This window comes from Cynocephalus volans, chromosome 9 (genome assembly GCF_027409185.1).
Source record: "Cynocephalus volans isolate mCynVol1 chromosome 9, mCynVol1.pri, whole genome shotgun sequence".
NCBI classification, from domain to species: domain Eukaryota; kingdom Metazoa; phylum Chordata; class Mammalia; order Dermoptera; family Cynocephalidae; genus Cynocephalus; species Cynocephalus volans.
The window spans coordinates 7,452,250-7,478,187 of record NC_084468.1 but is presented as its reverse complement, the minus strand read 5'-3'; the positions used below and the strand labels follow the sequence as shown (position 1 = coordinate 7,478,187).

Genomic DNA, 25,938 nt, shown 5'->3' with positions numbered 1-25,938 from the left:
GTGAAAGCAGAATATTGCTTTTATGTCAGTAAGAATCTGTACTTCATTCCCTTAAGAACTCAAAACCTGCTCATTAAGATGTACCGAAAAATCACAAACGTAAATATGCAAACACCTATTTTGGACAGAGTCCATAAAGAAATTCCCTTGCCAACCTTAGAAAAATCAGTGTTACGAGGTTGGCACAGGAGGGTGAATCCCCCTCAAAAGAGGTCAATTGGATTCTGTAACCTGCCATTGGGCATCACCCCAATACTGCCATCACAACTCCTCAGGATATCTGCTGGCCTTCGAGATAAAAAACAAAACAAGGGGGAGAAATCACCAACCTTTCTACATTGGCAACAGCAGGCAGAGTGCCAGGCTGTGTGGGAAAGGACAGCTATGTCCTGACTCAGCATCAGGGCTGTGATGCAGCTGGAAGGTCATTTAGGGACCGACACGGTGCCCGGCACAGAGAGCCCTCACAATATAGTGGCTGCCATCATCACAATTTCCTGGAACTGCTGCCTCTCCTTATGGACCCACAGTCTCAAACTCATTCAAACAGTACAGTGCCAGGCGCTTTTGTGGAACATCATGAAAAACATAAACAAGTGCTATAAAGGTTTATACCAACTCTCATATCATATAAATTAGAATTGCATGCAGCAAAGTGCCAAGAGGCTTAAGACATTTTATGCAGGCACACCTTAGAACTGAGAAAATTCTATGACCTTAACTTTTTTCTGAAACCTGCAAGAGAGATTGCTGGTTCAAGTTTAGCTCTATAAAACGTCCTTGTTCCACATAAAATAGCCCAAGCGGGGCTATCCTGTGAGAATACTCTAAATACCCTGATGTAAACTTGATGCTAACTCCCAAAAGCAGTGCAGTTAGAAACTACCCAGTAGAGCTGGGTGTTTACCTACCTTTGATCTACAATGGAGAAATCTAACATATCGATGACCACAGAAGTCGGCCTGCGGTCACAGGAAGGGAGGAGAGGCACAAAGGTAGTGTTTCAGCAGCTCACAATACTCACTCTGTGGCCAGACAAAGGACTGGCCTCCTGAGCGACGTCTGACCTTTAAACTCTGACAAACATATGTATTTACTCAGCACATACAACTTAAACTACCAAGGGGAAACTTAATGACTTGTATCAAAGAGAATAAATTAAAGCTTCCCCAGATCCCATAACAGAAAAGCTAACGTAGCATTTGCACTCAAACAAAAACAAAGAAACTTCTGTTTTTACCAGTGCAGACAGTTTTTTCCCTCAGAAATCCTCCCTGTTTTGTAACCAAGACAGACAGGCAGAAGTAAGGTCCACACCCAAATTATAGAATCAGAAAATTCTAATGATAAGGGAGTTGAGCAAGACCCTGAGTTTCTTTACATGTGAAAAGGACAGGTGTAGATGCCATTCTTTAAGCTGGGGAAATTGCTCTTCTGTGTTATCTGTAAACATCACCCAGGACTGAAATCTGCTGAGAAAACTTGGAGACACTATTTTCCACAGTTTTATCATCTAGTGGTGACCCCTAGTGTCTTTGCTTCAGAGTGCTGAATAACAGAGCTATTTTGAGGAGATAGAGATGGAAATTTGAGAAATAGTAAATTTCAGTACATTTTTTGGGCAAAATAAACTCATATACTTTCATATACTAAGGTGGCAGTGTAAACTGGTAAAAAGCACTCTGGAAACTGGCCATATCTATGAAAGCTGAAATAATACCCTATGACTTGGCAATGCCACTTCTAAGCAAATACTTGGCAGCAATGAGAAAGTATGCAGCAAGGGATGTGTAGAAGATGCCGATTTCATTAGAAATCCAGCCACCCTGGAAGGGCTGGCCCGTGGCTCACTCTGAAGAGTGCGGTGCTGATAACACCAAGGCCACGGGTTCGGATCCTATATAGGGATGGCTGGTTGGCTCACTGGCTGAGAAATCCAGCCACCCTGGAAACAGTTGAGCATTACAGCAACTGTAGCATGGATAAATACTGTATAGCAATAAAGCGGGCATAAACTCTTGATGCAAAGCAACACGGATGAATCTCATGGAACACTGAATGGAAGAAGCCAGACACAAACGGGTATATGCTGTATGATTCCATTTACGTCAAGTTCAAAACCACGCAAAACTAATCCATGTGGACAGAAGTTAAGGATATGGGTACCCTTGGGCTAGTCTATTTCTTTGCTTTAATGGTAGTGACACAAGTATGTGCACTTTGCAAAATTCACTGAGCAATACACTTACATTTTATATGTTTTGATATGTATGTCATACTTCAATGGAAAGTTAACATTAAAATATTAACTCATACAAGTTTGTTTGGTAGTTGTAGAACTGTCTTTGTCCTGAAAAATGGTCACACATTAACTGTAGACTAGAGTGGCACTTCAAAATTGAAGTGGATTTCTTCATTGAAACACACTGCCATACTGCATGTTTGACCCCATTGGTTCTTCTTTGCAGTCCAGTCATTTGGAGAGCTTCGTGCAAGAGAAAGCAAGGTGTCAGAGCCTCTCCCTTGGGCCAGTGCACCCTACAGTCAATGGTGGACACTGCACAGTCTGTGCACTTCTTGTACCTTAAGAAGAGATATTTTTGGACACATACTATGTGCCAGGCACTTTGTGTACAGTATTTTAATTTCACTCTAACCCTAGAAAGTCAGTATGAGACAAAAAACCCTGAGGTTCGGAGAAGCTAAATAACCTGCTCAAGCAGTGGTCCTAGGCTGGTTAAGACACAAAGCTCAGATTCAACCTCAAGTCCACTTCTGGCACATGGACCCCTATTGAGAACACGTCACCTCATGCTGCCTCTCACGTGGGTGGGAGTTGGAGTCTGGGTGAGAGTAGATGAAGTGGCAGAAATAGGAAAAAGATGATCTCTGTGTCCAAGTACCTGGCATAGCACCCAGCCCAGGGTAGGCAGTCTGGAATGATTCATTAGTCCTTGTGACTTAGAATGGTTTCAGTGACAGAAGGGCTTAGTGAGAATCGCAGGCACCGAGGGTACTAGAGGGCTCAGGACCAAACATGTTTGTAAGGAAAAGCAAAACTCAGTGCATACAAGACAACTTCCCAACATGAGACACTACTATGCTATCAGTAGTTCCTCTTCTGAAACTGAAAAGGGTGATTTTTCTCATATGTACCAACTCTTCTGCCAAAACCAGTTTACAGGAACAAGAACAAGGATTAACTACACAATCAACCTCTTACGCACATGTAATTGAGGAATCACTATAAAGTAACACTTACTGTACCCAGTAAATGAGAAATATAATATGCTTTTCTTGGCTCACTAGAAAAAGAAATTTAGAAGGTCCTTTTTAGCCATTTCTTGGAAGCATAACTGGAAGAAGGGATAAAGGCTGAATATATTCTGAGATCCAGTAACCACAAAGTACTGATAAATCTATAGAATGTGCCTTTTCTCTAGTCTTGGATTAGGATAATAATTGGTCTCCAATTTCCTCCAAGAAGGGAAGGAGTCAGTCTTCAGAATGCTAGTGTCCTGGTTCTGTATCCAGGTAAAAGTCAACAACATACAATTATCTACTTATGCTGGAGTCCAGGTTCATCATTGAGACAAAAAAGAATAACACCAGCCAGGAGGATCAGTTTTCAATGGTGCAAAAAAGAACTAAGATGTACTATCAATAGCATTCACTGATGGAAACAACTGGATGAAACCACTCATATCTTAAAACTTCCCTATTTGACTAAAAGTGCTATATATAAAAGCATTCTAAAGACTGCTGCTGCTGCTTTTTTTTTTTTTTTTTTTTTAATTCCTAGAAGTCTATTTTGGAAAAGAGAAGCAATTTCAGGCTGGTGAGATTATCAAAATAAATTGTTTAATAGGACCTGGTCAGCTTAAGTTTTAACACTGAAAGAAACATGAGATGCTTAGAAGGATGATGTGAGAGCTTTTCAAAGATACTCATAAAAGTCTGCAGACCTATAAAAATGCTGACTACTCATCTTGACTTTTATTAGTTTGTTCTCCTAACCACACTAGAAGGTTGGTTTAAGCAGAGAACTAGCAACAGGGTTCTGGAAAAGCCTCAGTTCCTTAGAGGGATCATTTTACTTTGCCAAGGGAAAAGGAATAACTTCCCAGTTTTTAAGTTTTCCCCATACAAATGCCCTTCTGCCATCACCTGTTCCTGCTGACTTCTGCATCAGCCGAGGCTGGCTGTCGCGGCCAGGTGCAGGAGGGCAGCCCTGGTGCACTCCTTTGCTCCCACTCTGTCCTGAGCCTGTGTCCTCACCAGGGTATAAGTGCCTTGTGTCCCCAACATTAAGTTGGTTGGCAGAGCCTGTCTTCTCCCAAAGCCTGCTTGTTAACAGCATAACAGAAGACGGCCAGTACACACAGTTGACAAATGCCAGGAATGCCAGAAAATAAGGCATCAAGATAAGAGAACCATGGTGTGTGAAAAGGTAGCCCCGGAGGGTGTGGGGATGCCTGAGTGCCAGGCCCACGGACCAGCCTAAGGACAGGTGGAACATGGTAGAACTCAACTTTACACTCAGACAAAATGAAGCTGTCAAGCCTCACAGGAGTATCATTAGATTAGTTCCTAGAATCCTCTGGAGCTTCAATGTCCGGTGAGTTTAAGAGTCCAAGTTAGGGTTCTTTGCTGGTCTCTCTGCTCTGCTATTTTCACAATGTGATACCCTGCCATCACTGTCACCACCTCCAATACCTTCACCAACTGTATTCCCTGGACTTTGGACTTCCTAGCCTCAGAAACTGTAAGTAACAAATTTTGTTTTCTTTATTAAAAAAAAAAAAAAGTCCAAGTCAGGAAGGCAACTACCAAAACCAAAAAGTGCGGTCCTCTGTGCAGGGACCTTGGCAATGACCTGTGGATCACGTTTTGCGGCCAGACCCCCCAGGGGCCAGCGCACACCTGGTTAGCCCTTCCTGCCACCAACTGCACAGTGTCCCATACAGAGACCCTTCCATGACACGGGCCATCAAGATCACCGTCGCTAACCTTGCTTCTTCGTCCTCACAGAGTTCGAGGGAACCGGGGGCCATCTCCTCCAGGCCCAACGGGCTGGACACTCTGCTAGAATTCTGAGCAGCAGGCAGCCCTGTCTCTGCACCATGCTGCCTAGGAGTTCACCTCTTCAGAACCCTGGGTAATAGCTGGTAAGGAAGGTGAAATGAGCACGCAACTGTAGCATCGAGTGTACATTTTAATTCTGTCACATTTGCCAAACTTTGCCTCAAAGGCATCACAGTAAAACTGACAGTTTTGACAGAAAAATGAAAACCAATACACATTTTGAAATACTGTAGAACCTGTCCATCATTACGTGACCCTCACGGTAGCTCTGCGTCTCCCCACGCGCACTGAGGCACAGCGAGTCCACTTCTGCTCCCTGGAGCGCTGCAGTAGGAAGACGTACCGGACTTGGGAGTCCCAGCTGCGTTCTGGTTTCATCCCTAATTAGGTATATGGTCTAGGTCAAGCTGCATTTCCCATGTTTCCCTTTGCTTTCTGGAATGTCTAAAGCTTCTCATGGTTCAAAAATGGTTACTGTGAACAATAACAGTAGTGACAGCAGCCACTGAGCAAGCATCTATCTACTTGGTGTTAGGAATGGTGCTGTACACTTGACAGGAACTAGTTCGTTCACTCACAACCCGAGGGGGCCCTTTACTAGTTCTACTCTCCAGGTGGAAAAAGTGAGGTTCAGAGAGGTGAACCAATAAGGGACAGAGCCAGGACCTGACTCAAGCCTATGTCCTGTTCATTCCCCAAATCATAACTGAACACAGAGTGCTGCTTGGCTCAGCTGGCTTGTTGGGCACACCCGGGCACTCAGAGGTGCAGGCAGGGTCTCCTCCCAGCTCTGGACCCTCCTCCTGCTACTCCTCCCCCTCCTCATCCTTTTAACACTTGTTCCATGGCCTAGTCTTGCTTTCACCTGCAGGATGAGGTATGAATGATACTGGTCAGAGGGGTGATTCTTACTAGAAATACCAGCTTTTAAAAGATTTGAGTAAAACCTACTCAACTATCAAAAAGAGGTGGCACACAGCTTTCCTCCAGCACAGTAAACTAGGACTCGGAAGACCATTTCTGAAAGTGTTTCAATCCAGTCCGAGCACTGGAGCAGCAATCAGCTAAAGAACGGACTCAGGCTCACGTGAGCTATTTCCCTGTACCTACTGCTGCCCAACACAGGCCGCATTCCTAAGTCTGTCTGTGGCTGAAGGCAGACTAGGCCACAGTGTGGATGGGCTAGACTGTTGCAGAGAAGCCCCCTCTAAAGAGCACAACTTCTGGGTAAATGAGGATTAGCACATAGAAAAGACTTTTGTCCCCACCATTCCTGGACCAAACAATTCACTTGCACATTTTAACAACACAAAAAATAAAAGCACAAAAAAATCTCTTCTCTAAAATGTATAAAAATGATATGCTTAAAAATACTTTTAGTCTGATCAACGGAAGAATTACTTTTTGACTAGTCACTCTACTACATTTTTAAAAATTTCCCACATAAAAGTATTTTTTAAAGTACAATAACTTTTGCTACCACAAACTTAGGATCTTGGACAAGAATATAATTTATTTTTTCATAAAAGTTCTACCAAAAATATATTTTTCCTTAACTTAAAAATACAGCTTTGGAAAACAAAATTTGAGGAGTTGTAACTCGTTACACGTTTTATAAACAGCAGTGAAAGGAAGAAGTCAACAAAATGGATTCGATTTTTAGATACGGAAATGTTCATTTTAAAAGCTTGACTTTGTCCTTTAATAATTTAAAGGTGGGGTTCTTGCTGATTTTCTTATTAAAGATGACCAGGAGTTCCTCTTCGGATCTGTGCTGTTCATTCGTCACTATGTAATACTGAGCTAAAACCTTCACAAAGAAACATAAACGTCAAAGGGGTGTATTTGTCCTAGAAATTTACCTTAAAATGTTCTTCCTTTAACCCAGAGTAGGCCAACAGTAAAAGATAAAAGAGACCCAGGTGCTGGTTACACAGGTGTGCTCTGCTTGTGAAGCCACGCAGCTGCCCATAGAGGAGCACATGTGTGTGTCGTACAGAGATAAAGAAAAGTTAGGAAACAAAAGACAATAATCCACTGCTCTGGAATAAGCAAAAGAGAGAAAAAATGTCTAGAACAGTAATTTTGAAACAACATAATAAAAATCAAATAAATGAAGCCTCTCCTAGGCACTGCCCTGGCTGAGGCTGTGGGACAGGATTTGGCCCAACTCCCTCCCCACAGACCCTGAAGGGCTACTGGAGCAGTTCCAAAATCACTGGTGTGTACATACACGCACGCACACACACACACGCACATGCACACGCACACGCACACGCACACGCACACACACACACACAAATTGTACATTTTAAAATAAATTCTCGGGGCCGGCCCGTGGCTCACTCAGGAGAGTGTGGTGCTGATAACACCAAGGCCACAGGTTCAGATCCCATATAGGGATGGCCAGTTCGCTCACTGGGTGAGCGTGGTGCTGACAACACCAAGTCAAGGGTTAAGATCCCCTTACCGGTCATCTTTTTTAAAAAAATAAATAAATAAAATAAAATAAAATAAAATAAATTCTCCACAGCTGTTCTGCTTGGGTCTGGTTACATGCCATACCTTTTTCCTTAGCTTTTTGATTGCTATTTCGTTGTCAGGGGCTTGTTTCAGAATTGCTTTAATAGTTCCTTTCCAGTTGAATTTACCTGCAATATAAAGAAGAACACGTAAGACTTGTTTTTTTGTACTTCAAGAAAGGTAAAGAAACAACTTCTGCAATACCTATTTACTTCCTGGGAAATGAACTAACCCTCCAACAAGCAGGACACCACAGTACTGTGGAGCAGCCACTTCATCTGTCCAATCACAGTGGCCTAGAAGCACTCACTACCCATCAAAGCACTCGTTCTTACAGTGAGCAGGGTAAGTATCACAAGTACCATCGCCACTACAAACTCCTGTGAATAGTTAATGAACTCAACAAAGATTTACTAAGCACCCACAGATCATGGAGCTGTCCAAGCACAGTTTGGAAGACAAAGATGAGCAAAAGCAGCTTAATCTTGAACAAGAGAGAGGACAATCACAAATAATTACTATACAGGGGACGAAAAACTCATCTAGGGGACTTCCCTAGAGGGAGTAGACATACTTTCCCCAGAAAACTTTTACACAACAACCACACTACTCCAGCCAAGCACCACAGAAAAAATGGTGGCTGCCCCCCTGCCCTGACCCAACAGCAAAGGCCTTGTGGGGAGCCTGAACTCTTCCCTTGCAAAGCTGTTGTGAATAATGAGGGCACTTCTAGGAAAATGATGAGAGGACACAAGAATCGGGGGTGGAGGGAAGAGGGGAACAGGATCCTGGAAAGCCATACTGGGTTCATTCTTAATCCCAAAGATAACACATATTTGCAATTCAGCCTGCTTTACCTTTTTCCTTGAAGACAGAGGGACGGAGACACTGTAACTATGACACACACACCCTAGAGAACTGATTTTGCTTCTAAATTCTTATCCGTACCTCTGGAGAGTAAGATGCTGCTAGAGGTGCCCAGTTTACCACCTCCTCCTCTGGAAAGGAGCATCTCTCAGCCCCTTCCCCAACCTAAATGGGGCAGTGCTTTACAAACGATGGTAGCAATACCTTTTGCAGGAGCCTCGTGGTCTTCCAGTTCTCCACCCTCAGAATGTCCTGGGAACTTCATCTTTTTCTTCTTAGAATCTGTTTCAACTAAATATTTCAAAAGAAAAAGAAAGAGTTTGCATTTATGATAGCAGCTATCATTTAACGAGAGCCTCACTCACGCTCCACGTGTCACAAACATCATCTTACTTATTCCCCAAGCAAGCCAGCACCGTGGGCTCCAGCCCCCTCTGTGTTGGAGATGAAGAAATGGGGAGCTGAGGCAAGGTCACTTGCCTGGGCCCAGCCAGGCTGGCCTGACCGCAAAGCTTATGCTCTTTCCCTTACTTGGTTCAAAATGCAAGGCCTAACAGTGTTTTATATATATATATCCCCAATTCACAGCTTTGACATCTCCGAACACGTCCCAGCATAAGCCAGCCACATACCCTCCGAGTGCTTCCGCTTGCTGCTTCCTGCAGCCGTCTTTGCCTCTCCCTTGGCAGCGCCTTCCCTGGGTCCCGCGCTCCCAGCCTCCACTGCGCTCTGGCTCTTGCTCCTCTTCTTCCTGCTTTTCTTCCCCACAGAGCCGTTGGCCTCGGGGGCTTCCCCGCCTCCAGGTGCAAGTTCAGCCTCCTGTCCCCCTTTGCGCTTCTTAGGCTTCTGACTCTTTGAATTTTCTTGGTGGTTTTCTAATTTGAGTTCTTTCTTTTCTCTTTTTCTATTCTTCTGCCGTTCTTCCTTCCTTTCTCTTTTATTCTTTTTCACCTCTGCTTGCCCTTTTGGGGCATCATTCGCTTTGGAGGAGGGATCCTTGGTGGAGGTTTCTACACACAGATTTGCCACTTGGTCAAGTGGCTGTTGATCTTGCCCCTTACTGACTGGCTCCTTATCATTAAGCAAAACACATTAAAAAAAGACACGTAAATACTCATTCTGTTTGAACACAGCTGTTCACATCATTTCATGCATCTACTAAATAAACTGTTCAAGAAAAATGATTTTACCACTTACCATTTTTTAACTGTGACACACTCCCCGACAATACCTAAGATGTAGCAGTAAATATACAAAATGGGAAAAAATTTCTCCCATTCCACACCCTCTTCTATGAACAGACATTTTCATTCTACTGGATAGATGAAGAATCCTTACGTCACTTATGCCAGACCTTTAATTCTGGTGCACAGTTCACCTTTCTTTCAGATGAAAAAAGAGTACATAGTATGGTAGAAACCACTGGATTTATGTGTCTGCAGACCTGGGTTCAAGCTCCAGCTCTGTTCACTACTAGTCAGGTGACTCGGGGCAAGTTATTTATCTACTTTGAACCTATTTCCTCATCTGTAAAATGAAAGGTAGTAATACCTAACTTACACAGTTGCTGTACAAATGAGAAAAGATATGTGCTTAGCACAGCAGGTGCTCAATAAACCAGCCCAATGTACATAAAGAGTTTTGTAAATTATCAAGTACTAGGCAAAGGTATTACTATCATCGTTATTCAGATTAGATGGCTATCCTTAGATGATGGTCAGGGACACCTGGGTAAGTGTAAAGAACGGCGAGTAAGGAACCACAGAAAATTAAGTGACTACGTACCCTGGAATAAGATAAACTTTCCATTTCTGCATTACCTTATTGAAATTGGCATATAGATCCTATTCAAAACAGTGACATTAGCATAGCTCAGTCCCTTTCCCTGCTGGACTCTGAGCCCCCTTCTCAAGAGTAATTTACTGAATTGCTCTGGGAGCCCTAATGCCTCTGGAGCAGCTGGGAGAGGGTAACAGCAGCAGCTCCAGGGGGGCTAGAAACCACCACACTGCTGCATCTGCAGCCTGTGTTCAAGTTCCATCCCTTCTAATTACTAGCCAGATGACCTAGGGCAAGTTGCCTACAATCTTCCTCCCTTGAGAGACCATAGCTAACAGGGAGGGAACGGCTGTCCCCAAAACAAGATCGAATAAAGGACTGGCTTTCACTAGTGTACAACTCAGATCTTAATGCTCAACCCCTGGCTGAAACGGACATTTAACTAAATAGCTGAAGTTTTCTCAGTGGCAGTTCAGAGGCATAAAGTTGCCAAGGCTTGTGGGGAAAACAGGCAGAGCACCAATTCAGAAATGGACCTAGGAGGAAGGAAGGGACAAAGAAACTTCACATCATCTACAGTTCTGTTTCTATTATAACCACTGACTGCCAGAGACCTTAGCTTCTCCTCTACCCAGTTGAGAGCAAGTCTCCAGCTGGTGCCTTGCTGCTACTTCCAAACCAAATCCTCAGCCACAGGGAGGGAGCGAGGGAGGGAGCCAACCCAGTCATTCACCTAGCAGCCACTCAATAAATGAGTTAACCAACCCTTCTCCATCTTCTTTCTCCTTCACTCCACACTCTCCTCAAATGTGGTCTCCTCAGCAACACCCTGACTGACTCTTCCCTAACAGAGCCCCCTTCTCTCTGAAGCCCTCCCCACCACCTTCTGTTTCTTCACAGCACTTATCAGGACCCAACATCACACTGTGAACCCATATCCATTACTGTCTGTCTCCCCCAGAACACAGCTCCACAAGGGCAGGGCTTTGGCCTAAGTACAGCTGCGTCCACAGTGACCTGTGCTAACTACGATGGGGTAGATAGGGTGAGCTTCAGCAGTGAAGAACAGAAAAGCATCCGACCTGCCGCTTGGTGCAGTTCCAGGAGGATGAACGTTTGAGGGACGGAGGTCCTCTTGCTTTGCACTGCAGCCACCAGGGCTGTGCTGGAAGGGCCACTGGGCAGGAGCAAAGCAGGAACTAGCCAAAGCTAATACAGCCCAACTTGTACCATGAGCCGTACACTGATTATTTTAATTTTTAGTATGTTGTTAACATCAAAAAGCAAAACTGGAAAAAACTTGACCAGTCAGAACTTCACTGTTTTTTGAAACCACTGATATAAGTCTCCAAAGAAGGTATAGGCTCCAAATAGAAGTAAAGTGAGATTGAATTAATGTGAAAAAATTTTAAATTAACAATGTAACCAACAACATGGCCAAAACATGAAACCAGGACTTTCTGAATGTGTGTTCTATGTTTGGGGCCTCTCACTACCAAACCATTTTGATTAATAGGCAGTTGATTTAATCACTGTAAAGGAATTCTCCCTCCACCAGAAGGAAAGAGCTGCATGCTGGCTGGACGTCCATCAAGTGCTGGCCATCCCCATCCACCTCAACACTACAATATCTGGAGGATTCTATGGCCCTCTCAACCCTCATCTAAAGGAACACCCAGGCACTATGTCCCACTCTGCTGTATTTTTCTTCATAGCACCAACACCACCTGAGTTCCTTTATATTTTTTGTTCAGGGCCTGGCACAAATCAGGCACCCAGTAAATACTGAATAGATGAATGACTATTACTATCCACATTTTTTAGATAAGGAAACTGAGGCTAAGAAGTTAAATAACGTGCCCAAGATCAAACGTTTGGCAAACAGCATGCAGGGATTCAAACAAGGTTGGTCAGAAATCCACAGCTCCTGTTCTTTCCAATGGCATCCCACTGCCTGACTTCTAAGCAAATCACCACATTAGCTGTACTATTATCAAACATTGGGATTAAATACCTTTCTCTGCACAATAAGGATATCTTCTCTGCAGTGCATTCAGTTTATTCTTTCCCATAAATGAAGGCACAAAGAGGCTCTCTGAAAAAGAAGGCTGTCTTGACCTCCAAAAATAAGATATCCCATCTCATTATTACTAAATATTTCTGCCATACTGCAAACTAAAACTAGATCTGACTTACACTGCTGGAAGCTTCAGAGAAGATGTTCCACACCTGCTCCAGAACAGATTCATTATGAACTTTTAAACTGTTCTTCATCCAATTCTGTAGAGAACAAGAAGAAAGAGAACTGCTGACGCCATTTTGCCAGGTACACAAGCTCAGTCACCGATGGCCACATGCCCCTCCCTTCAAGGAAGCCAATCAAATCCATACCTGAAATTTCACCTTCTTCCTGGGAACATTGTCAAAAGCACTAATTTGCTCCAAAAGTTCTCTCACTTTGGGACTGACACTGGGTCTCTTCATTAATTCATTTATTTTCTACCAAAAAGAAAGATAGAACAATAAACTGACTTTAAAAAACTTTTAAAAAGTCCTTGCCGTGGCCAAAAGGTTCATATTTTAAGCCCAGATTTGGTATTTACGTTCATGCTTAAAAATACAGATTAACTTCTATTCAACAATGTATTGGAGTCCTAGCCCGAGCAGTTAGGAAAGAAGAAATAAAAGTCATCCTAATTGGAAAGAACAAGGTAAAATTATCTCTTTTCACAGATGACAGGGTCTTATATGCAGAAAACCCTGAAGACTACACACAAAAAACTGCTCGCATAAATAAATTTAATCAAACTGCAAATTACAAAATCAACACTCAAAATCAAGTTGCATTTCTAAGAACACACTAAAAATGAACAACCCAAAAAAGAAATTAAAAAAAAAAAAAAAAATTCCACTTGCAGCAACATCAAAAAGGATAGAATAGTTAGGAATAAACTTAACCAAAGAGGTGAAAAACTTTTATACCGAAAACCACAAAACATTTCTGAAAGAAATTAAAGAAGAAACAAATAAATGGAAAGACATTCTGTGTTCACAGACTGGAAGACTTTATAATTTAATATTGTTAAAATGTCAGTACTACCCAAACTGATCTACATATTTAATGCAATTCCTATCAAAATCCAATGTGTGTGTGTGTGTGTGTGTGTGTGTGTGTGTATTTCCCCCACAGAAACAGAAAAATCCATCCTAAAATTCACATGGAATCTCAAGAGACACCAAATAGCCAAAGCAATCATGTAAAAGAAAAACAAAGTCGGAGTCTCATACTTTCTTTTCTTTCCTTTTTTTTTTTTTGGTGGCTGGCAGGCACCCTTGACCTTGGTGTTATAATACTGACTTCTAACCAACTGAACTAACGGCCAACATGAAAGTCTCATACTTTCTAATTTCAAAACTTACTACAAAGCTACAGTAATCAAAACAGTGTGGTGCTGGCATGAAGACAGACATATAGACAAACAGAACTGAGAAATAAACCCTCATATATCCGGTCAAATGATTTCCGACAAGGGTGCCAAGACTATTCAATGGAGAAAAGACAGTCTGTTTAACAAATGGTGCTGGGAAAGCTAGGATATCCACATGCAAAAAAGTAAAGCTGGCCTCTTACCTTACACCATATACAAAAATTAATTTAACATGGATTAAAAACCTAAAATTTTTCTTTACCTTCCAGGTTTTTATTTTTTTTGTTGTTGATTTTATATATTTGTGGGGTACAGAATCAAATATCAATACATGTGTACAATATATGGTGATCAAATCAGGATAATCAGTACACTCATCTTTACAAAACATAATCTTTGTGATCCTTAACTAGTCTCTCACCAACCCCCCTCCTCCCCCCCCACCTCTAATAACCACAGTTTGGCTTTTTTTTTGAAAGTTTAATGTATTACTATGATTGCTTCTTTCTTTCTTTTCCTTTCTTTTCTTTCTTTATTTTAGCTCCCACTTATGAGTGAGGACATGCTGTATTTCTCTTTCTGTGCCTGGCTCATTTCACCTAACATAATTTTCTCTAAGTTCATCCAACTTGCTGCAAATGGCAGAATTTCATTCTTTTTTATGGTAGAGTAGTATTCCATTGCGCATATATACTACATTTTCCTTATTCAGTTATCTGTCAATGGACATTTAGGTTGATTCCAACTCTTGGCTATTCAAAGACCTAAACTGAAAGAGGAAAACGATAAACTCTTAGAAGACACCATAGGGGAAAAGCTTAATGACACTGGATTTGGCAATGATTTCTTGGATATAACATCAAAAGCACAGGTAACAAAATAAAAAAATTAATTGGCCTACATCAAAATTTAAAACTTTTGTACATCACAGGACACTATCAACAGAGTGAAAAGGAAACCTATGGAATGGGAGAAAATATTTGCAAATCACATCTGATAAGGGTTAACATCCAAAATATATGAAGAGCTATTACAACTCAACAACATAAAAACAATCAATCTGATTAGAAAATGGGCAAAGGACTTAAACAGACATTTCTCCAAAGAAAATATACAAATGTCCAATAAACACATGAAAAGATGCTCAGTATCACTAATCATTAGGGAAATGCAAATCAACACTGTAATGAGATGCCATTTCATATCCATTAGGGTGACTATTGTCAAAAAAAAAAGAAGTGCTGGCGAGGAGGTAGAGAAATTAGAACGTTTGTTGGTGGGAATGTAAAACAGTGTAACTGCTATAGAAAACAGTACAGAGGTTCCTCAAAAAATTCAAAATAGAATGACCATGTAATCCACTTCTGGGCATATGCCCAAAAGAACTGAAAGCAGGGACTCAAACAGATATTTGCACCCCCATGTTCATAGCAGCATTATTTACACGGCCAAGAGGTGAAAGCAACCCAGTGTCTGTCCGGGGATGAATGGTAAGCAAAATGTGATATATACACATTTGGATTATTTTCACCCTCAAAAAGAAATTCTGACACACGCCACAATATGGGTGGACCTTGAAGACATTATGTTAAGTGAAAAAAATGCATCACAAAAGGACAAATATTGTTTGATTTCACTTATATGGGGCAATTAGTGTACTCAAATTCACAGAGATAAAAAGTAGAATTGTGTTTGCCAGGGGCTAGAGGGAGGGAGGGATGGGCAGTGAGGGTCTAACAGGTACAGAGGTTCAGTTTGGGAACATAAGAAAGGTCTGGAGATACACGGTGGGGACAGCTGCAGAACAAAGTGAATGTACTTAATCTGATACTCAAAAACGGTTAAAATGGCAAATTTTATGTCATGTATATTTTACCACAAGAAAAAAATATATAAATAAACTGAACGTAATCAAAAGAATCAGACAAAGATGGGATATTGCATGGACCGGGATATATATTGAAAACAAGACAACAAGCATTAAGATCTCGTAAATTTGAAATAGTGAAAACAGGACAGAAATGAAAATTTAAAAATAGGGACCTAGAGAAAATGCTTCTGGCAATCCCAGGGAAGGAAGAGGAAAAAAAAATAATTATCAAGGTTAGGAAGATGACAGTAGACTGGAACGATGGTCACCAATGAGCCAACGAAAGGATAAATGATGGAGCTAAACAAATATGCAGGAAAATGTCCCTGCATTAGGAAAGAAGTGAATCTATACATAAACAGACCAGAAAAAAACTGATACAGGACACTAAGACAAGGGTGCTTCAGGCACACAGGCAGAAAAACATAACTCAAGAAACAAGACAACATGAACAAGGAGAAGATCAGGCTGGCCTCGCCCTCACTGCAGCAGCCAGCAGTGTCAGAGAGAACAGGGCGCTGGCAACAAAGTTTGGAGGAAAACACTGTGACCCATTTAAGTCAGACATCTGTCCTGATCCATCTATCCACAGTCTGTGTGCAAGCCCAGAGACATCTGGAAGGATGCTGGCAGGCATGGGGATCTGAACCCTTGACCTTGGTGTTATTACACTGAACATCAGCAAACATTCACACTGGTCTCTTCTGGCTGGTTGGTTTTGGGATCATGTGCTGCTTTCTTCTGCGTATTTTTTCTGTATTACTTGAGTGGTTTTTTACTAAATAATGTCTGCCTATATTTTATTAAAATGATAAAGTTACAAGATAAAATGGGCGAGGTCTGACAGGAGCCAGCCCCAAGTATGGAATATGGCAGATGGGGGTGAGATCCAAGGTGACTTTTAAGAGAGCAAGTTTCTGGAATTGTAGGGTAGTAGAACAAAGAGGCAAGATGAAGACGAAAGCAAAATGGAAGTCTTATTTTAAAAGAAGAAAAGGTCCCCTCAAGGATCAATATTCTGAGCCCTTTATAATATTAATGATTTCAGAATACCCAATCTACTAATAAAAAAGCTTTTGGAGAACAGTGACCCTCCTGACAGGATTCCTTAATTTCATTTTTTAAAATGAGGAGTTTAAGATTGATGAAAAAAACAAAACCCCCAAATCCATGTCTGTCAGAAGGGCCACAGAGTGGCCCAGTTTATTCTCCCAGCGCATCACATTTTCTCCTCTCCATCTCTTAACAATTCAGCTAAGGAGTTAAGGAGAAATCAGACGGAAGGGGACAAGGGGACTGGGACAGAATGGGAAGTAAGGTTCTTCATGTATAACACAGTGACAGGGCTGCTGAAGCCTGACAGTTTAGAGCAAGGGTCAGCAAAGGGACAGACAGTAAATGTTTCAGGCTTTGCAGGTTTCTGTTACAACCACTCAACACTGCCCTTATAGTGCTAAAGCAGCCAAAGACAACACATAAACAAATGGGCATGGCTGTGTTCCAATAAAACTTTATTTACAAAGAGGTGGCTTGCCAGATTTGGCCGATGGGCCAGAGTTTGCTGACCCCTGCTTTAGAAGATTTAATTTGAGTGTGATGACAACAGAGATGGAACTCATACACCCTGATACCTCCACCTCAGGAGGCTAGGCATGTCATCTGGTTCTTAGCAAGCACTGTAGACAGAATGCCCAAAAGTGGGGCTGATGGCCACCAGCCTCAATATCTTAGTTATGATAAACTTCTCAATCTGCACTGGGCCGACTTTCTAAGTCCTCTGTGAACAGAATTGCCCTCATAGGAGTATGCTAATTTAGTAAGGTAGTCAGTATCAGAAAATTCACATTTAAATGCCATCATAAAATGGAGTAACTATTATTTATTTAGTTTTTAGGAAAATACAGAATTTCCACAGATGACATTTGTCTTTTCATTCTCCCACCTGTCCGTCTAAATCCTTCCTCCTGCTATCTATTCTTTAAATGGTCAGCAACATTCTGGAAGTCATCCTTCTCTGTGAATTAAGGATTTTATTGCTTTTGCCATTTTCATTGTACATGTTTTCATTTTATTTGTTGAGTTGAACATTCCTTACGATTATTAAAATGGCTTTATTTTGCCCAAATCTGATGACTGAAAGACATACTTCATCTGTGAAGTGTCTGAACATATACATACATAAGATTATGGTTTGAATTACAAAAGTTACATTATTAATAGAAGCAGAGAAAGACTAGGAAGCTCTCATTCAGTTTTGTAGCCAAAGGACAGCTAGTGAGAAATGTAAAATATTTTTGAGAAAAATCTGCAAAACACCTGGATTAAAGACATAAATGCAGTGCAGTTGCACTGATACAAAAATAAAGAACTCTTTTTCAAAAAGTTTTGTTCAACCTCAATCTACCCTAAGATATAATGTTTCCAGGGCTTGTCTGCAGGGATGACACACTTAGTATCTTAAAGGCTTCCAAAGAACATGGAAGGTGCCAGATGAAGCCACTAAATGAATCAGGAAGACATTACCTGAATCCATGCCTGCTGTTTAATATCGCCTTTGTGGGTTTTACCCTCATAGCTTTTGCCACCATACTTCTGATCTTCACTTATGCATTTCACGTGGTTTTTATAATCGTTGCCCCTTTAAAGTGATCAAAAGTTCCACAATTAGATTAATACCCAAGTTGGAGGCTCTGTCTAATGCCAGCAGGCTGCTCCTAACTTCTGCAGTCCCCACTGTATGTTTTCACATCTGTCCACTGCACACGTACCCCATCTATTTCACTGATTATGTTTATAACCTCTTGGTCATAACCACATTTTCCTCCCTCCAAACTCTTCCATAAAAAAACCACCAAACTTTTCACCCATTTTTATATACAAACACCTTAAAAAAAATACTGCTTTGTCCTATTTGGTTTAAGTCATAAGTGAATATATACTGCATTAAAAAATCTCCACGATGGGGTGGTTTTATTCTGGATTACAAAAATCTGAATGACTTCCAGATAATAAAACAGGCAATCAATAATGAGCTCTGGAAACAACCCAGTTTTCACTTGTTTTATACTTTTATATTCTAGGATTAGGTCTGAACAAAGAGGTTAGCAGTTTCCAAAAAATCACTACTCTAGAATAAAATTAAAATAGACTATTAGCAAATACCACCCAAATACCACCAAGGAAGTTGGGGCACATGCAACTGTAAGCCACCTTTTCAACTGAACTCTCTGAAGCTGAAGGAGAATCGATAAAACTGAAGAGTTAACCCTCTATAAAAGATGCACCTTAAGAAAGTATGTATAAGCAAATCGGGATCTGTTCTGCCCCTCCCCCCAATCCTTCACCTTTACAGAGACCTCTTCAGTGGAAGTGTCTCCTGACACACTCATGGGGCCAGGAGCCTCACTTCCACCAGCACCTCTGATTTTCCAGGGAGGACCCCATCTCCTCTGCTACCAGACATCTCCCCTCCTCCACTGGGAATTCACAAATTTCTCTTCTGGTTTTTATGTCCATTTCTTCAGTGTGAAGGGCATGCAACATCCTGGTCTTACAAAATGGGCTACAAGGCCCTTGAAGCCTTACTCCGAGCAGCCCTCCCTGGGCCTCATAAAGGTGGCAACAAGATGACAAACAAGCTACTGGATGACCCAATACTCTAACTGCCGTAATTCTCCTTCCCTTAGTCTTTAAAACATCTTTAAAAAGGAAATCGTTCTGTAAAGCACTTTTTTACAGAATCACACCAGTTTTAATCAATGAACCCTACAGTTTCTTTTTCTTAATTTATTTCCTCAAAATTTACTCTATTTTCCCAAGCTTTGTGGGTCCACAGATTCCAAAACTGGTCTGGACTTTTACTATGGATCCAGATGAATTATGCAGAACTTACCAGAAATCTTTACCACAGTCAATGCAAGAAAGGCATTCACAGTTTCTGCAAACAGTCAGGTGCTTTTCCACCTGTACTTTCTTCACTGATTCACCACATGCATTGCATGTAAAAAATACCATTTTTAGCCAAATGATTAGATATTCTCTATCCAAGATAGGTTTTAAGTCTTATCCTAAAAAAAAAAAAAAAAAAAAGATAATTATAATTGTAAACTGAAACTTCTATTGCTGGTAAATAATTCATACAGCTAACTTTTCAAATATAATTTCACATGAAAATAACGGAATCTAAGCTGATTAGCAATCTACATAAAACTCTATCACCCGTGCAAATAAAACTATCATTAACAATGATAATGGCTAAAGGGCCGAGCCCGTGGCGCACTCGGTAGAGTGCTGCGCTGGGAGCGCGGCGCCCGCCGCGGGTTCGGATCCTATATAGGAATGACCGGTGCACTACTGGCTGAGTGCCGGTCACGAAAGAATGAAAAAAAAAAAAAAAAAAACAATGATAATGGCTAACATTTGTTGAGTGTGTGCTCACCACATGCCAGCCACTAGTCTAAGAGCTTTACATGTATTAACTTATTTAGTGCTCACAGCAACCCTATGAAGGAAGGACTGTTAATTGTTCAAAATTTATATGAGGTAATTGAGGTACAGAGATATTAAGTAACTCACCCAAGGATGAGCAGAATAAAACCAGGATTTAAACCTGGCAGATTGGCTCTAGAGATGATGAGCTTTTGGGGTGTTAAGTGATATATCTCACTTTCTCTAATAACTTTAAGTGCATGCTCTTTTTCTCAAGATACATAAATATGTAAAAGGAAACTTACAAAAAGCATTGTAATTTAGGTGTGCACTGCAAACTATTTCAGGTCCCCAAATACTATTAAGAACATACTGTGGGGAAAATTAAGGAAGGTTTAGAAAGTGGAGAAGAGGCCTAAAACCAATTTCTGTAGGCACTAAAAACATCCACATAGTCATTACTGGAGGGTTTTACAAATCCAGCTGTCCCAGGTGTCCCAAGTACTGCCCCAACATGAACTATGACTGCACATATACATAACCACCACTTAAAATTTTCATGGAGATGCTACTGTGCTCAACAAAACACAAATTTATCTAAAAGTATTACAGATGTCCTAATAACTTTCCATGTTTATATAAATGTTTAATCACTAGATTTTAAAAGAGCATTGTCGTTTTACATTACAAGAAATTTTCACAGCAAAAATATTGAGAACTGTTTAACCCAGCACTTTCTTTCTCATTATGAAAATGAAGGTAAGGATCAAGTAGACTTCATGGATCTGCTTCAGAATAAGACTTCATTCAAGAACCCTTCAGAACAGGGCTGGCCGGTGAGCTCAGGTGGTTAGAGTGCAGTGTTGCAACACCAAGGTCAAGGGTTCGGATCCCTGAGCCAGCCAGCTGCCAAAACAAAACAAAACAAAAGACTCCTTCACCAAAATGGAAAAAAAAAAAAAAAAAAAGAATCCTTCAGCACAAATGAGCTAGCCCTGGTTTGCAGAGAATTCTCATGCATATCATCACCATCTCTCTTCCACCAACACGTTCCAGGTCGCCACTGGTGAAGTCACCCCTAAGCAAGGATCAGGGCTCCCCTGGGGTAGTCTGTGACAACTATCATCTTCTCAGCTGGTTACTGTAAGGATCTGTGATATAGTCACAAGCTTCTGGAAGTTGAGATCAGGTTTACCATGATGACCCAGCTCCCTCAAAGCTAACCATTCTTTACAAGGCAGATGGATACTCAATAAATGTTAGGCAACAGGAGCAGCCATTCTGCCTCACAAGGGACAGCAAAGGGTGGAATAAGAGCCCATACCACATTACCAAATAGTTTAGAAGTGAACTTTTGAGTAAAAGCAAGAGTAAAATCATTCATTAGTCACCAAGAAATGGACTACCATCGTATGCACAAGGAAGAAACCGCTGGAAAAAGCCAAATTATCATCTAAAAATTTTAAAGTACTTTCATAAGGAGATATAACATGAAAAACATTCACAGTGTTGACCAGTTAACTCGGTTAGTTAGAGCGTGGTGTTATAAAAACAAGGTCAAGAGTTGAGATCCCTGTACCAGCCAGCCACTAAAAAAAAAAAAAAACATCACCTCAAACTTAGATATGGCTTAGAGCTTTCCAACTTTTATTGCTAAGGACTATTCTATTTCTTGTTCAAGGGGGAGAAGGGAGGGGAGAAAGGTTTCAGTGAGCCTTAAGATCCAATTGGGAGACTCCCCACTGAACCACCTGTCGTGGAAGGTCAGGAATTAAAGGCCTAGAGAGGACAGCTGGAAACAAAATATACTGACTGAAAGAAGCCAGTAATGTTGACAAAAAGATGCTCAGGCAAAACACATTATCCCTCTGGAAATAAGCCACACCCCGTGTACACATCAATTCAGGAGAGGATTAGAATGTGATCACATGTCCATCTGAAAAATAGCTCTCCAACCATTTTCATTTGGTCTTGTTTACTTTTTTAAGGCACAATGGGTAGATTGCACAGTGAGTCAGAACTCAGTCTCTTCCTGCTTCCTCTGGATTTCTACACTTGATTTGAAATGGCACAGTTTGCCCACCTGCTAGGTTAATGAGATAAGGTCTGTAAGGAGCTTACCTTGCCCTTATTCAGAGCCCTCAGAGCACCCCAGCACCAGCCTCAAAGCTTCCTTGATTATGTCTCACACCCAACCTAGCCCCAGGGAAAATACATTTTTTATTTATGATGTAAACGCTTGGACTGCAAAGAACAGTAAGCTCAAAACCTTCAAAACCAGCTTCGCTGTGCAGCAGACAAGGTGTCCCAAGTCTTAGTGCAGGCTTAACAATCTCTAAGTGTAAATGCTACAAACCTATTAGAAGGCATCATATGAAAATTTATCCCTCTAATTGAATATAGTATATGTTGCCTAAAACAAAGAAGTAAAACTGTGTTATTCAAATTACATGAGACTGGATAAGTGTGAAAGAAATTTAAGTAAACTTTCAAGTAATATTTTTGTTAAGCTTATAACATTTATGCTTCTGAATTTATAAAAGCTTAAAACTGCAGTAAGACTTTTAGGATACCATGTCCACCATGCTCAGATGTGATATATTTAAACTTTTAGCCCTAAGTGTAAAAAGATGGCACTTTTATGGGGCTAGACCTAAAGAAGACCCTGGCCCCCCACTCCTTGTGCCTAATGCTGGGGACCAACACAGCCATGAAGATTCTGCGTGCATCTCCTAGAGATAGGGGCATGTCAAAAAGGAGCAAGAAGGAAGCAGTGCTCCTGGACTAGTTGAGGGCATACTCCGGTTCCCCCCCACAGGTAAGTTACCCTCACTCTATTCAGCAGACATTTACCGAATGCTACATGTGCAGCAGGAGCTATGTAACCCAGATACACTGGGTGGCCTCACTCAAAGTATACCATGTCGTCTGTGTGTGCTTCTGGCTATTTCTCTGTCTGGTCAATTTACTGAGCTCTCATCACATGCCAAACCCGAGAAAAAGAAGACGAGGGCCAGAATGAGAGGACATGTGATCACTAGCTCTCTACAAAACTATCTCACATTTATGATCACAACTGCACCCAACACTTCCAGGACAACTATGATTACAGCACCATCTGCATGAGAAACCAATGCACAGTAGGTTAAATGATGTGCCCTAAGTGAAAATAAGTGACAGAGGTGCCCTGAAAGGACAGGCAACAAGACCAAACTCCTGTTCTGCCTTTATCTTGAACTGTCATAGCCTTTGCCATTTGCTTGGCCATTACTCGGCCTCTGGGACCCTGAAATCTTCATTACAGAAAAAAAAATTTAAAGGCTCTACAAGACAACCTTCCATTTATAAATAGTAGGATCCTAAGTCTAAGCCAGCCCACACAAGGCAAGATCACCCATGTCACAGAGAAGACTGTCAGGTTTTGGACAGCAATGTTGAGATGATGGGAAGCAGCCAGTGGTCAGTGAGGGGCTGCGAACTAGTGAGGGACTCAGACACCAATGCCAAAGGTCATTAAAACTAAATGACCTCAAGACACCTTAACTTCCCAGGATCTGTTACCTGTAAATTGAGTCTAATATCTATCTCAAAACATTGTGTGAAAAGTTAAATAAGATACCAGATGTGAAAGCTTCATCCTTACCCAACTGTAGAAAGGTTTCCCTGTTAACTTGCACATCAATGCTGTTGCACCTGTCCCCTCCTAAACCCATGCTCCTTTAAATATGACCCTCAACCCATCTATCTCCATACTCCTCTGGATCCTCACCTCATGAATGCCTACTCCACCACCCTGTTCCCTGATAACACGCCTTAGGTTTGGTTCTGGGATTGGGATTTGGAGTGATTTTTTCGGCTTCCTCCCTCTAAATTTTTGTATTGTCTATTTTTTTTTTTTTTTACAAAAATATTCACTATTTTTAAAACATTCTCTCACACAAACACACACAGATCTAAACCCCATCACTACAACCACCACCACCACTGAAACAGCTCACCACAGGGGCCAGGCTGGCAACCCCAGCATGTGGCAACCCCAATGAGCACTGTGACCTCGAGCAAGCCACTGCCGCCTTTAAACTTCAAGTTCTGTCATTTGTTAATAAACAAGAGGTTGAGCTAACTATATTAGACCCAAGCCTCTCCCAGACGTAGAATTCCCAGAAACCATGGGCATGGTAGGAGAGTACAGACAAGTACACTCTGTCCATCATCCTCCCTAAACCTTTGAATGTGGGGGCTGACAAAGAGTTTCAATGTGCATTCACAGAGAGGACCTCTCCCTAGGTCCTTGGTCCAGGAAGTAGGTGTATCTATCTCCACTTAACAGATGAGCAAACAGGCTCAGAGAAGTTAAGCCATGTCTCTCTGCCTCCCACTTCCAGACCCCTCATCCCCACCAACCCACTCACTACATCACCAGCATAGTTTTAAACAGCATTCCTTCACCCGAACAACTACCATGTATCAGGCATTACGCTAGACACTGGGAGTCTGGGCACGATGTGATCAAGTCCCAAGTGAGCTCTCTTTGCAGGAAAGTCAGGCTTGTAAAGACACACCTCACCTCATTCCCCTTCCTCTCTCCTCAAAGGAAGGTGCTGCAAAAAACCCTGACACTTACTGAGCACCTACTATGGTTAACACGTTTCCACTCGCGTAATCCTCACTTCAGTCCTGAGTTAGGTTCTTTATTATTTCCTTTTCACTGATAAGGAAACTGAGGCAAAAGAGGTCAAGGAACTTGCACCAGATCACACATCCAGTTAGTAGCAACTCGGATTCACACGCAGTCATCCTGGTCCTGAGCCCGTGCTCTTGACCACTGCACCCGAAGGCATCCTCCGTAGTCACCGAGCTTCCCAAGACTCAGAGAAGAGCCTTGTGCCCAACACGCAGCAGGCCTGAAGCCCCGTCTGCTGGTGACCAACCTTCCCGGCTTGGCCAGGCCCGAGGGGGTTCCCGGGACGCATGACTCCCAGTTTTAAAATAGGGACGAGGGGTCACCCTAAGCCCAGGACTCTTTCTACTTCCCCAGAGCATGAATAAGATCTGAAGGGATCTCCCCCTTCCTCCATGTGTGTAAGCCAGAGGACTAACGTTGGAAACGCAGGCACCGGCCAAACCGCCTCTCCCCGCTCCACCCTCTAAGCCCCAACCTCCTGGGTCGGACCTCTGAGCCACCGACCCTCACCTCCCAGCCAGCGCCAGCCAACGGTTTCAACCGGCCGCGGGAAGCACGTGGAACCGCTGCCACCCTCCCAGCGTAACCGCCACCTTCCTCCCGAGCTTCTCCGCGCAGAATTCACGCCTCAGCCGCCCGCGCACCTGCGCACCGCGCCCACAACCTCCGAAGGAAGTGACGCCACCGGAAGCCGAGGACGGGTCCGGCGGGCCGACGGGGCGTTGTCGGGATGGTTCCGCAGCAGGCGGGTCCCGGCCAGCGGCGGTGAGGGAGGTGGCAGGTGGAGAGGAGGCGGCGGGGGGCACGGAGCGGCCTCGGAGGGTAAGAGGGCCACCGGGCCTGGAAGCCGGCCTCGCGAGGGCGTGCGGGGCCGGCGTAGGTGGGAGCCCCCCGGAGGGGAGGCCGGGCGCCCGAGGGTGGCCGGGCGGGGCATGGACCCGCCGCCTCCCGCGCATCCCCGGGCACTGCGAGGGTAAAGGGAGAGCTGGCGGCTCCTGCGGGCATGAGCGAACACCTGCTGTGTGCCAGGCTCTGGAGCGGATGGTGACAGACGCAAAGGACAGCTCCCGGGCCTGGCAGCCGAGCCTGCTCCGGCGTGCGGCTCCCTCGGCCTGGAAACCCCAGCAGCGTCCTCTTCAGCCTCCTGCTCGTCCCCAGCCTTTGCCCGCAGCACGCCCGCCCCTCCCCGCCTCGGGCTGCCCCTCTCCGGGTTCCCGTTCGCCTCCGTCACACCGTGAAGTGCTTCAGCCTCCGGAGCTCCGCCTCGGGACGGT

The 25,938-nt window shown here is 42.8% G+C and overlaps 1 protein-coding gene across 3 annotated transcripts; it reads right to left on the bottom strand.

Annotated features, from left to right (window-relative positions):
* Nucleotides 1-5,226: 5,226 nt before the first annotated feature.
* On the bottom strand, nucleotides 5,227-25,328 carry LYAR (Ly1 antibody reactive). Of its 3 annotated transcripts, none has more exons than XM_063107944.1 (9): nucleotides 25,309-25,328; nucleotides 19,445-19,619; nucleotides 18,076-18,190; nucleotides 12,646-12,753; nucleotides 12,451-12,534; nucleotides 9,108-9,546; nucleotides 8,680-8,766; nucleotides 7,651-7,736; nucleotides 5,227-6,895 (listed from the first exon to the last, which is right to left on the bottom strand). In XM_063107944.1, exons 2-9 carry the CDS (start codon nucleotides 19,564-19,566, stop codon nucleotides 6,761-6,763), a joined length of 1,176 nt encoding a protein of 391 aa, XP_062964014.1. In that variant the 5' UTR covers nucleotides 19,567-19,619; nucleotides 25,309-25,328; the 3' UTR covers nucleotides 5,227-6,760. The 3 variants fall into 3 exon arrangements, with proteins under 3 accessions (XP_062964014.1, XP_062964013.1, XP_062964015.1); XM_063107943.1 differs by lacking the exon at nucleotides 25,309-25,328 and adding an exon at nucleotides 25,175-25,296; XM_063107945.1 differs by lacking the exons at nucleotides 18,076-18,190; nucleotides 19,445-19,619; nucleotides 25,309-25,328 and adding an exon at nucleotides 25,175-25,296.
* Nucleotides 25,329-25,938: the final 610 nt, after the last annotated feature.